This window comes from Austrofundulus limnaeus, unplaced genomic scaffold, assembly GCF_001266775.1.
Source record: "Austrofundulus limnaeus strain Quisiro unplaced genomic scaffold, Austrofundulus_limnaeus-1.0 Scaffold5, whole genome shotgun sequence".
Taxonomy (NCBI): domain Eukaryota; kingdom Metazoa; phylum Chordata; class Actinopteri; order Cyprinodontiformes; family Rivulidae; genus Austrofundulus; species Austrofundulus limnaeus.
In genome coordinates, this window is record NW_013952407.1 from 4,607,308 (window position 1) to 4,619,862 (window position 12,555).

General features: G+C 38.3%; 1 protein-coding gene across 1 annotated transcript; it reads left to right on the forward strand.

Moving 5' to 3' along the window:
- The first annotated feature begins 3,104 nt into the window (after nucleotides 1-3,104).
- LOC106532146 (ammonium transporter Rh type C 2) lies at nucleotides 3,105-9,065 on the forward strand. The gene is made up of 11 exons (XM_014028164.1): nucleotides 3,105-3,495; nucleotides 3,949-4,141; nucleotides 4,241-4,391; nucleotides 4,485-4,632; nucleotides 4,739-4,905; nucleotides 4,998-5,135; nucleotides 6,403-6,539; nucleotides 6,641-6,765; nucleotides 7,199-7,272; nucleotides 7,353-7,432; nucleotides 7,530-9,065. The coding sequence occupies exons 1-11, from the start codon at nucleotides 3,216-3,218 to the stop codon at nucleotides 7,576-7,578; spliced, it is 1,542 nt and encodes a 513-aa protein (XP_013883618.1). The 5' UTR covers nucleotides 3,105-3,215; the 3' UTR covers nucleotides 7,579-9,065.
- The last annotated feature ends 3,490 nt before the right edge of the window (nucleotides 9,066-12,555 follow it).

Genomic DNA, 12,555 nt, shown 5'->3' on the forward strand with positions numbered 1-12,555 from the left:
ATGTATATACATACATATATATATAAAGACCCCACATACAGTATGTTACCCCCTGTTCTTTACATGGTGGTCTGTGGCTTCCGAGCGTCTCTCTTATTCCACCAAATGTAATGATAGTCATTAAGACCATAGGACCAAATAGTGCTACTTTAAGTGTCATCTGTCTAAGAACTGTGTCTCCAAAGAGTGTGTGGATTTACCAGCTGTAATCTGGCTTCTTTATATTGCTTTCAGAGTAATGACTTAATGAAATTTGTTATCCATCTGATCTCATATTGTAATCACTGTAATGCAGTCACRTGACTTTTCAACACATGCAGTTTATTTGTGTGTGTGTGTGTGTGTGTGTGTGTGTGTGTGTGTGTGTGTGTGTGTGTAAGCATTGCAACAACTAAGCTTGTGTACAAAGAGGAGGTCTCATTTCAACATAAACTATATGTGTCTCTGGTTAAAACATGTTTCTTGCTACATTTGGTAAAATTACTAGAATATTTAAAAATTTTACTCAAGCAAGAGTAGCAACACTCAGCTCAAGTAAAACGTACGGTCTAGTAAAACTGCTCCTTAAAGTACATTTTTTCCAAAGTGACTAGAAAATATAACTAAGTAGTTTCTACTTACCTCTGCTACTATATAACTGGTATGTACTGGAGACATGCTGTACTTATATGTATTATATTGGTAACGTATCAGGGCATACAGGATACTTTTCTCATAAATACATAGTACTTCTGAGTACGCATCACAAAGGTTCACCTGATACATACCTTGTGCTTTTGTTACATACTGGTTACTTAAAGATACATAATTACTTTGACATAACATGGTAATTGGGTGATTATATGTGAAAATTCAGTTAGGAATCTGTTGGCAAAAATAGGTATTTGAGGTAAGAATAAATCATAATTTTATTGTAATTATCCACTAAAATTAGTTTACTAATAGTAATTTACTATGTAATTACTTGGTAAATTACTTACATTTACAATTACTTGGTAGTTGCATGGTAGTTAGGAGACACCAGGTCCTTATGTTTCTTCTGGTTTTAGACCCACATGGGCACCCATCACTGATTTTATGGACCAGGCAGGTACTTGTTAAATTCATTTAGTTGAATTTAAATCCAGGGCTCCCTCAAGGCTGTGTTCCATCTCCTGTTCTGTTTTCTGTGTATACCAGCAGAGTTTCCTGCAACAGTGAAGGGATGCCCCTTTTTGAATCTGCAGACAATTGCCCCGGTAGCTCAAATGACGGGAACTTGGTCAATGGTTTCGGTGAGAATTTCTTGGAATGAAAGTCACAAAGACCAAAGAGTTGTGCTGCGGTTGCAGAGAGGAAGGTGCCGCATCATCTCTCATTCAGCCACTCAGCATCCAGAGCCAGCAGGTGGAACAGGTGGACTCTTTTAGAAACCCGGACACAGAAATAGACATCCAGCATACAGACTCCATTTAAAATAAAATAAACACTACAACAGGGCTATTCAACTAAACTGCTCCGGGGGCCACTGCCAGTCATCAGCTGAGGGGCCGAATATCCAGCAATTAAAGTTATGTAAATAAATCAAGTATTACAAAGATCTGTTATCTTTGAAATAGTTCATTTTGCTGCGTTTGATCATGAATACAACATACAGAACCCTATAAAAGTAGTGATAATTAACCATTGTCAAAAACAAAAAGAACACATTGTGCCCCTTTTTGACACAAATAATATTTTAACATCTCTGACTTGACAAATTTTTAAACCAATTTTATTTTCATTTTCATCCTTTTATCTTCAACTGTTTGTAACTTTAACTGTCTTGAGTGCTTATAGAAATGTTTTTACCAGCGTCTATCCAAGATTCTGMTGTTTCTGTAGACACCAAACATTTCTATGTTTAAGTAAAAGAACTTAGAGTAAGTAAAGTAGAAATCCGGGGGTTTGGGCTTAAGAGATGAATGAACCAACTGGCGGGCCGAACTTCGGTCACTCGCGGGCCGGATGTGGCCTGTGGGCCGCCAGTTGAATAGCTCTGCACTACAACGTCTTCACCTGCTGAGAAGGAAACACCTGGTATGTACTGGTCACTATGTGACATATCCTGGCTTCTTACCTTCCACATACTTACCAGTTATGTACCTGGTACTTACCTGGTAGTTACTTGCTATGTACTGGGTACATATCTAGTTCGTACACTGTACTACACTGTAATTTGCTTTGTTGTCAAATGTTGTGCTCGTGACATGGGAGCAAAACTTAACATCTTTTCAGATTATGTGTAAAACTATCCACCCTTAATCCAGATTAGTCCTCTTGAAGGTACCTGGAACTCAAGCAATTGGTAGTTTTATGAGTTTGTTCTCATAAAACTAATAATAGGAACAGTTCTAAAAGTCCTGGACAGCTGCCTGCGGTTGTTCTCACAAAGTCTGAGGAGAAAMAAGCAATAAAAACAAGATATATGAGGTTTGAAACCTTGTTTCATGTCACTGTAACCTGTTACTTATTTCATAAAGTTTCATAGGTTTCAGGCTGTGCTCCTTTTCACTTTTTCATTCTAAAGTTGGGCAAAACAAACCAGCAAAAAGGTCATTTTGATTCTAAAGTTGAGTTTTATATAGYTACAGCATGTCTATTTAGACTTCTGAAGACCTCTATGTGTTGGGTTAATATTGCAGTCGACCAGAACCTTTTTGATTTATTAAAAACTGACAGTGTCTTTGTATCAAACACTCCTGCAGTCAGAACGCAGCCCTGCTGATGATTGACAGGGTCGTCTTGAAGGACAGTTTTGTTCAACTGGGAAGCTTTCGCAGAAAAGAAAGCACTAAAAAAATAAATAAAAAAGACAAACGGCTGTAGCTTGTCTTTATCTCAGCTGCTGAATTCATTCCACCACAGTTCTGTGTTTTTCCACATTATCTGCCTGAGCTGGCCTTCTGAGAATTACAAACATTTTGAAACCAACAGCGTCACAAACTAAAGTCATATCTACATCATGCCATCACTTCAATCACATAAACTATGTACAGTCATTAATTTTTTTATACTTCCTGCTGCCTTTTTTCTAGAACTGATAAGAACCCTCTGAAAAAAAAAAGCACAGCAGGCAGCAGGTAAAGGAGTGGTTTACCTCCCTGTTTACCTCCCAAAGGGTGAGCCGGGTCCACCCCTGACTTGTGAGTGGTGGAGAAGGTCACACCCCAAAACTGCATGTGTGTTTATATAAGATGATGAGACTGGTCTGGAAGTCACAGACGAGGTACTGTCTATCAGAACAGCATCAGCACGGAGTCACCATGGGGAACTGCTTCAAGTCTATGGGCCCTCAGAAGAACACCAACATCCGAGTCAGTCTGCCTGCAGTCTGCTTCGTCTGGCAGATCGCCATGATCATCCTGTTTGGGATTTTCATTCGATACGACGAGGAATCTGACGCACACTGGGTGGAGCACAAGAAGCACGAGAACCTCACGGACCAGGACAATGACTTCTACTTCAGATATCCCAGTAAGTACCAGAGGTCAAGTCTCTCCTAATGGTCTGAACCAGAAAATATGTTTTTCTTATTTAGTTTCAACTGTAAATCATAGCAACTGATTTAGCAATTATTTTAGTTTCATACAACGAGTCACAAAAAAGTATAAAATGATGAGATTTCAAAGACAAATTCAAGAATATTATCTAAAACATTTTTTTTCCCACAAAGGTCATCATTTTTGCTCTTTTTTTACAGCAAATCCATCAGGAACTTTTTTAATTTAAGAAAATAAAGATTTGTTTTGCAGCTCATGTGTGACATTCTGTTGCATCATCTTTTGCACGCATGACTTAATCAGTGCATCTGATCCAATCTTAACACAAAACAAGCATAGTTATAAATCCAGTAGTAATGCAGGTAATGTATAATAAAAATGCATGCTGACCTTCAATAATTTTGTGTCTTTCTTTCCATCCCTCCAGGCTTCCAGGATGTTCACGTCATGATCTTCGTTGGCTTCGGTTTCCTCATGACCTTCTTAAAACGCTACAGCTTTGGCGGCGTGGGGTTCAACTTCCTGATTGCCGCCTTCGGCCTGCAGTGGGCTCTCCTCATGCAGGGCTGGTTCCACTCCCTCGATCCCACCACCGGGAAAATCCTCATTGGTGTTGAAAAGTAAGAGTTGACGGAGAGACACGGCTGCAACAGTGAAATCGTTCTCTGTGACTATCGGGGAAAGTGATCTTTAAATCCTCCTCTCTTCGTTCCACGCAGCATAATCAACGCTGATTTCTGCTGCGCCGGCTCTCTGATCGCCTTTGGGGCCATTCTGGGGAAAGTGAGCCCCGTCCAGCTGATGGTGGTCACCTTGTTTGGAGTCACGCTGTTTGCTGTGGAGGAATACATCATCCTCAGCCTCCTGCACGTGAGTCAATCCAGTCAAACCAGCCCCAGTTATGCACTTTAATGAGATTAGGTGTTTTGCACTTTAAACCCTGATGTGTTTCTGCCTCCACAGTGCAGAGATGCTGGTGGCTCTATGATCATTCACTGCTTTGGAGGCTACTATGGTTTGGCCATCTCCTGGGTGCTCTACAGACCAAACTTACACCAAAGTAAACGTCTCCACGGCTCCGTCTACCACTCAGATGTGTTCGCAATGATTGGTGAGTGAACATCATCAAATCTAATTAATTTAACTAATTACTGGTGTTTTGTGTCAAACATCCATTTTTTTATTTCTCCTATATTTTGTATTATCCCGGTTCACAGGCACACTGTTTCTGTGGATGTTCTGGCCCAGTTTTAACTCAGCCATCTCATACCACGGTGACGGCCAGCACAGGGCGGCCATCAACACCTACCTCGCCCTCGCTGCCTCCGTTCTCACCGCCTTCGCCATCTCCAGCTTGGCTCACGGGAAGGGCAAACTGGACATGGTGAGGCTGCAGAAAACAGACATGTTCACACAAACCTCTCCGCGGCGGTTTTCCTTCACGGGCGACCTTGCTCTTTTCACATAATCCGACAGGTGCACATCCAGAACGCCACGCTGGCTGGAGGAGTTGCGATGGGAACGTCGGCAGAGTTCATGATCACGCCTTACGGTTCGCTCATCGTGGGTTTCTGCATGGGCATCATCTCCACCTTTGGATACCTGTTCATCACGGTAAGCTTGATTTTTTTTATGCTTTATCCGTGACAGCAGATGGAAAACAGGAACTTCATCGTATAATTTGTGACGGAGAAAGAACCACAATTATGTACAGAGAAGCCACGCCTCACTTAGCTTTGGAATCGGTGCCAAATATTAATTTCCTGTTTGTGGAGGACTTTCTGAAAACATGTTGCACAACAAGACAAACTAGCTAAACCTATGCTAAAGGATGTTGGATTTACTTCACCATGTTATGTTACCTGGTTCCACTTAAAGGAGTTGAGTAAATTCAAAGCAACATACTCGTGTTCTTTGGCTAAAAAACTGGTATATTGCTTTGAATTTACTCAACTCAGTTAAGTGGAACCAGGTAACATAACATGATTAAGTAAATCCAACATTTCATTTTTTACAGTGCATGATTAGTTGTAACATTAGACTTTATTTGATAAACATTTATTTTAACTGTAAAATAAAGACTGTAAAAATTCTGTAGCTGTTTAGTTTTGTAAATTTTTAAAAATATATTTTAACATGGACGGGGCCATTTTATTTACACGCAAAGCATTCTGGGTAAATGATGATGTGGATAGGTCCTCGGTGCGAGGCTGCTAGCGAGCTATATCCACCCTGAAGGTTAATCTTGGACAATATCTGATGATCGACTCTTTTAAATGAAACCAGAGAGCGTTGACAGAGAGGAGAAGGTAGAAATGACTCAGCCTGTAACTGAAAATATGGATGGAAGAACCTCAGCTTAGCCTGTTAGTGTTCGTGCTAGCGCTAATGCTGTATTGCCTTATATGTACTAGTTCAGCACTAGCTCAACAAACTAACAAGCTAAACTGAGGTCCTCTATCTATATTTTCAGTTACAGGCTGAATCATTTCTACCTTCTCCTCTCTGTCAACGCTCTCTGGTTTCATTTAAAAGAGWCRATCATCAGATATTGTCCAAGATTAACCTTCAGGGTGGATATAGCTCGCTAGCCGCCTTGCTCCGAGGACCTATCCACATCATCATTTACCCAGAATGCTTTGCGTGTAAATAAAATGGCCCATCCATGTGATATTTTTTTAAACTTTTAGTTTAAAAATTATAAAAAAACTAAACAGCCTACAGTATTTTACGTTTTTTATTTAACAGTTAAAATAAATGTTTATCAAATAAAGTCTAATGTTACAACTAATCATGGATCCCTTTAATAACAGAACGAATGCATACTGAAGCCACAATAGGTTTTTGAGCTTCATTACACAGMCCTGTTTGATCTTTTCAGCCGTTTTTGGAGAGGAAGCTGAAGCTCCAGGATACATGTGGGATTCACAACCTGCACGCCGTGCCGGGGATGCTCGGCGGCTTCATAGGAGCCATCGTTGCTGCATTTGCTTCAAAAGAAGTTTACAGCGAGCAGGGGTGAGTGATGGCACACGATGATCGGAAATTCAGAAATTGTCATGGCATTAAAACATCAAAATCTGTAATCTGCTGTTGTGTTTTTGTTTTGTTTTGCTCAGGTTGATAAAAGTATTTGGCTTCGAAGGCGAGTATGCACACAGAGGTGTGGGAACGCAGGGAGGATATCAAGCCGCTGGGACCTGCGTGTCGATGGCGTTCGGGCTGATTGGAGGAGCCATTGTTGGTGAGTTTGAACAAGAGTAAACTTGTGAGACTCAAATAAATAATTTACTCTTACACTGTTAATACAGCAGCGTTATATTAACACTGTTTAATGTTGATTTGACACTGTTTTTATTAACCCTTCTGCTGCCCTTGGGTCAAAAGAATCCATGAAGTCTCAGTTTTTGATCTTTTGGACCAAAGGCCAGCCACTGGGTTTAGTTCAAATGTTGGATTAAAAAAGATAAAGACATAAAATGAAAATGTGTCACAGTCTCAGTTTGAAATCACTAAATTTTGACATTTTGAAATTCCCATTTGCAGATTTTTTTTCCATCTCCAGAATAATTTGATTCATCTTCAAAATATTCAAAAATAAAGCAGTGTCGGAGTTGAGAAAAGAAAAGTGAGGTGAAAAGCTCTGCTGAAGTCTGATTTCTGGTGGTTTTTTAAAGGTTTAATCCTGAAGCTTCCTATCTGGGGTGATGCTGCTGACGACCACTGCTTCGATGATGAGGCCTACTGGGAGGTAGGAGCGTGTTTCCAACCAGTAGATGGTGCTGTCACCCTTTAAATAGTTGATGATAATTATCTGTCATTTATTTGCAGCTGCCTGAGGATGAGGATGAGGATATTCTTCCTCCTGTTCTGGAGTACAACAACCACATGACACTTAAACAGCAAGACCTGTAAGCGTTTTATTTTGTTACACGTTTTCACATCAGATACATCCTTCTTTCATCTGAGTCTGATGTTAAATATGACTTTCTTCTTTACTTCTAACAGAGCCGAGTCAAACTTCACCATAGAGGAAAGTTGCAGCTGCTCCACGTGATCCGAGAAAGGATCAAACCTCTCGTAAAGTTCTGAGTCTGATGCAGCTAAAAGCAACTTTGGTTCATAAAGGAGCTTCAAACATGATCAAAAATTCTCTGAGCTTGGTTTCTGACACCTGAAACATTTAAAGTTAAAGTTACAGAGATTATATAAAAAAGACTTAAGTGATTTAAACAATTCTTTTTTTGTTCTGATTGTTTTTAATGTCAGGCAGGATGTGTTTGTGTTCTATACACTGATTTTTGATGCTCTGAGAGCCTCTAACTATGTGCTTTTTATAGTTTTTGAATATAAAATGTTCTGCATCGGTGTAAACAGGACCTATTTTTTAAACTCCTTTGACAAGTTTTAAACAGTTATGATTTTTTTGTGTTTCTTTTGTTGCACTGCATTGTATAGCACATGCAAAGAAAAAGAGATGAAGAAAATGAAGTATTTGTTTTGTTGAATGTTGCATTTAAATGAGAAGCATCTGTTTCCAACATGACTACCTGGTTTTTACAGTGGGTGTTTTTTGCTAAATGACACAACTTTAGTTTTTTTAATCATAATGTTGAATGTTACCTGCAGCCAAATGAATGAATGTCAAGTTTCCAACCCTTTATTAGAAAAGTGTGACTGGCTTTTTAGTTAGAAATCTCAATGAGTTATATGTAATTTATTTATTTATGGTTGGAACAAGAAGCCCTCACAGTAATTCAGTTGATTATTAATAAAATGTTTACTCGGCACTGTTCAGAACCTGAAGGCCTGAAGGATTCTGTCTCTTCTGATGATAAAAACTTAAACTCTGAGGGTCGCTGCGCTCAGTGTGACTGTACAGTTGTTGTGTTTGAATGTAAAATGTGATTGTTTTATTCAGATATTTCTACCAGATTTAAAAACAATTTTAATAGCACTGAACTGGAATGCGAAAAACTAAATAAATATATGAACAAACCAAAATATTCTTGTTTTTAAGCTTATGTTTTACTTATCTAAAAGCATTATTGTCAAATTTAAATAAAAAGTCTAACAGCTATATGAATAAATAAGTGTAGCATCAAGAGTAAGAATACGTGAGCATGAGTTTACATACATAAAAAAGTGAACAATAGCTGTACTGTTTAAATGTGCATGAAGGGGGAAGCAGATGAGTGCAGGTGTTGATGTTCGTTGGGATGCTAGGATACAAATAAATAAGTAAATAAATCTTTAAGAGAAACTTAAGGTTATTCAAACACTGCAAACTACAAATGCTTTTTCTTCTATTTCATTAAGTTAATCTTTTGTACATTTATAACATTCTGCCCAAATAAAAGATGTTAAAGTAAAATCAGTTTTTATGTGGCTGCAGGGTTTTGCTTTCTGCGTGTGATAAAGAACAAAACAGTTTGTGATGCAGTTTTTTAAACTAAATGATCAGTACTCTTTCCTACAAATCATGACCCAGCAGAATGTTTTTTTTCCATCAAATTCCAGATGTTTTAAAGATGAAAAACTTTGTTGTCAGCACTTTGAATCTCAGGAAATCTGGCAAAAAATATATTTTTTAAATGTTTGTTTTCTGTTCAGCAGTTCGGGTTGTTGTCTTTCAGATTTCCAGCATTTAGGTTTTTCGCCAGAATATTTTTATAATAATTTTGAATTTGTTTTGTTTATGTTGTTTCAAGACAGCAGAAATTAGAAAAAGTACAAGAATTAAAAACTTAACATTAATTTAAATAGGATTGAAGTTGCTGTCTGCATGTATAATTGTTTTATCTTCATTTTTGTACGGATTAAATAAAAAAACACATGCCTGATTCTTCTATTCTGACCAATTTGACGTGACAAATAACTAACATTTACCAAACTTTTAAAAGTACTTTTCCTCAAAATGAAGTCTCCAGCACACGTTTGTTTTTTAATAAGAAGAATAAATATTCAGCTGATGTGGTTTTGGTGCTTTTTGGCTTTACATATATTTTCTGTCAGTGATGCCTGAAGATGTTTCCACTCACTAAAATGCTGACCATCAGTTGTTCCAGGAACATCTTTAACATCTGCTTCCTTTTGATTTTGAGTCTGCAGAGACTGAGACGTCTCTCCGAGGTCACTGTGGACACACTTGTTGTCCTAAAGGCCCTCAGGTCTCCTTTCAGCCTTTATTCCAATGGTAATGACAGCTGGACATGTCGGTCAATAGGATCATCTCCTGACCAGTCACTGTGACATTAATGGACTCCAAACACAGAGGCCGGACATATGCTCCACGCTGGTGGAGGCTTTAGTGAGGGATGAGGTCAAACATGTTAAGTGAGGGTTAAACAAAAGCTGCTGTCAAATTTTATAAGACCAGTAAAACAGCAGCATGGCGATGTGCTGCAGCACATTTATTACTGTTTTAACTCAAGAAAATGAACAGTGTAAAAACATCTACACCTAATTAACATCCAAAAAGTATATAAAAACAATAAAGCTGCATTTGTTTTACATGTTTAAGGAAAAACAACTTACATTAACAAATGTCCAAATTGTGACGAATTTAAATCACAGGCATGGTTCATTTAGGGTTCAAAATATATCAAAATGGTAGATTTTCACGTCAAACATTCAGTTCTTCAGGTTCTGGTCATAAATGTTTTATTTTGAATCCATGAGCCGAGTGTAAAATGCAAAATATCAGTTTGACATGATGGAAGTAAGACTCTTATTGAAATGCTGATCGAGGAGAGACAACGACACTCTGAAAGAGACGTTTGTGTAAAATGACAGAGCGTTCTCGGACCTGATATCAGAGGAGAGCAAACGCTCCTCTTCCTGTGAATCATATGACCCCGGGGAGAGTGTTTGTGAAACCACTTGGTCCGCTATTGTCCTCCTGGGACCGGCCTCATCTGAAAAGCTGCAGAAAGCCTGTAATCAGATTAAAGGTTGCTGGGAGGGGGGAGGAGGGATTTTTGAGGACCGGCAAAGGGGTCGTGGAAGTTTTCTAATCAGTACCTACCATTGAAGTGCAGGAGAGGGGGCTAAATAACGCAGCAGGAGGGGAGGCAGCAGCCAAGCCGGAGGGACAAATTGGCCTGTTGTTGGAGAGGGATGCTGGAACAATGAGGGAGGGGAGGACAATCACAGAGTGTGGAGCTTCAGAGAATGGATGCAATGGAAGGAATAAGGGGGAGGATGAAGAACTCCACAGGTCTGGCTTCATCGTGTCCTGGCAATTATATCACCTTTTTTTTTTCTTTCTCTGAGCTGATTGGGGCAGGCCGCAAAATCCGTCTGGGTTTATTTGAACAATACCTGGACTGTCCTCACAAAGTGGTCTCTGCAATTTAAGACCACTTAGCAAGGTGTCAGAGGTTCTTTAAGTCTAATTAACTCACTAGATGACATTGCAACATTACAGTGAAAAACTTCAGCTACAACCAAGCTGAGGAATAAAGCAGCTGACTGAACATCAGGCATCACTAACKACCAGTCACCACTTTCTGATGCACTTCACAGGAGTCCATTTGTCGGGGTCAAAGGGGAAAGTCTCAGGGGGTAAATCTCTCAGCGAGTGCTGGTGAGGACAACCAGATAAATAACTATTCATAGCATGGGGGGCTTTGATTTGGGCACAAAGGCCACTGGTTCCCTGCTCCAAAAGCACAGATATCAGTWATACCAGGGAATGATTAAATGTAGAATTTAAAATGAATGATTTGGTCAGTTAGGAGAAGATTCCTTTCTGAAAACTAATTTTTCATAACAAATCATCTCTGCTTCAATAAAACTTTTTGTTTCTTATAATCCTTGGATCAAAGTTCACATAAAGGAAACACGTTAACTTTTGTAGCGAGACAAGAACACATCTAAGACATTCAAACCAACAAAACCATTGCTTAGAGTAAAGAAAACTGAGCTGTAGGTCCATAACATTTCCAAAACTAACAGGTAAGATACTGAATACAGATAAGTGCTCCACTGAACCCCACTTCCAGTGAGTCTGAAGCTGTTTTCGGGATTAAGTTACTAAGAACATTCTGTCTGCAACAGATTTCCCAAGACAATGAAATTAATGAGGATACTGATTTTATCTTAATAATTACATCCAAATACCCATATTCATATTAATGTTGTGATTCTGGTCTGGACCACTCTCCCACATCTGCAGGTTTTCAAGGGTTGTCTTGGTGTGGTATTCTTTATTTCAAACAAATGAAATCATAATAATAAAAAAAAAACACATATAGAAACATCCACAAGACTATTTTAACTATTGTTAGAAAAAGATTGAGATTATTATAAATTGATTTTTGTCCCTTTTAGCTTTCTGTTTTCTGTTAGATGTTAAGTCAAGCAGAATTCAACACTGGAAATTACTGAGCAAACTGCAAACATGACATTTTGAAAAGATGCAACCCCTGAATGTGTTTAATAAACCTTTTCCAGTGTTGTGTAAAGTATCACAAGGTGATACTTGAGTAAAAGTACAAGTATCTTATCATAAAAATACTTTGGTAAAAGTTAAAGTCTTCTCTAAAAATATTACTTGAGTAAAAGTACAAGTATCTTATCATAAAAATACTTTGGTAAAAGTTAAAGTCTTCTCTAAAAATATTACTTGAGTGAAAGTCTTAAAGTATCTGATCTTTTTTGTACTTAAGTGTCAAAAGTAAATTTCTGACACAAAATCTACTTAAGTATTAAAAGTAAAAGTAGTGAGTAAATGTGAGCAGTTAGATTTTCCAAAATGACATTTATTAGGAGGTGACTTCTCAAAAAAAAWTTTTTTAACGGCATGCATCTGTGATGGGTTGTGTACAATAGGGTGTCAGAATGGTATATATTTATACTTCACATCCAACCACAATTAAATTCACTCTGTCCAGGAGACACAATTTATCAGGATAGTATTTTTTTAAGTAATAACAACTTGGAATAAAATAGGAGTAACAACTTTCTACTTCTTACCTTTTTAAAAACTGTAGTGAGTAGAAAGTACAGATAATTGTGTAAAAATGTAATG

Bases quoted from the DNA above. Each gene is read 5' to 3' on its own strand.
- LOC106532146 (XM_014028164.1), top strand. From the start codon at position 3,216: ATGATGAGACTGGTCTGGAAGTCACAGACGAGGTACTGTCTATCAGAA. The intron at 4,142-4,240 runs GTAAGAGTTGAC...CGTTCCACGCAG, and splicing joins ATCCTCATTGGTGTTGAAAA to CATAATCAACGCTGATTTCT. The intron at 7,273-7,352 runs GTAGGAGCGTGT...ATTTATTTGCAG, and splicing joins ATGATGAGGCCTACTGGGAG to CTGCCTGAGGATGAGGATGA.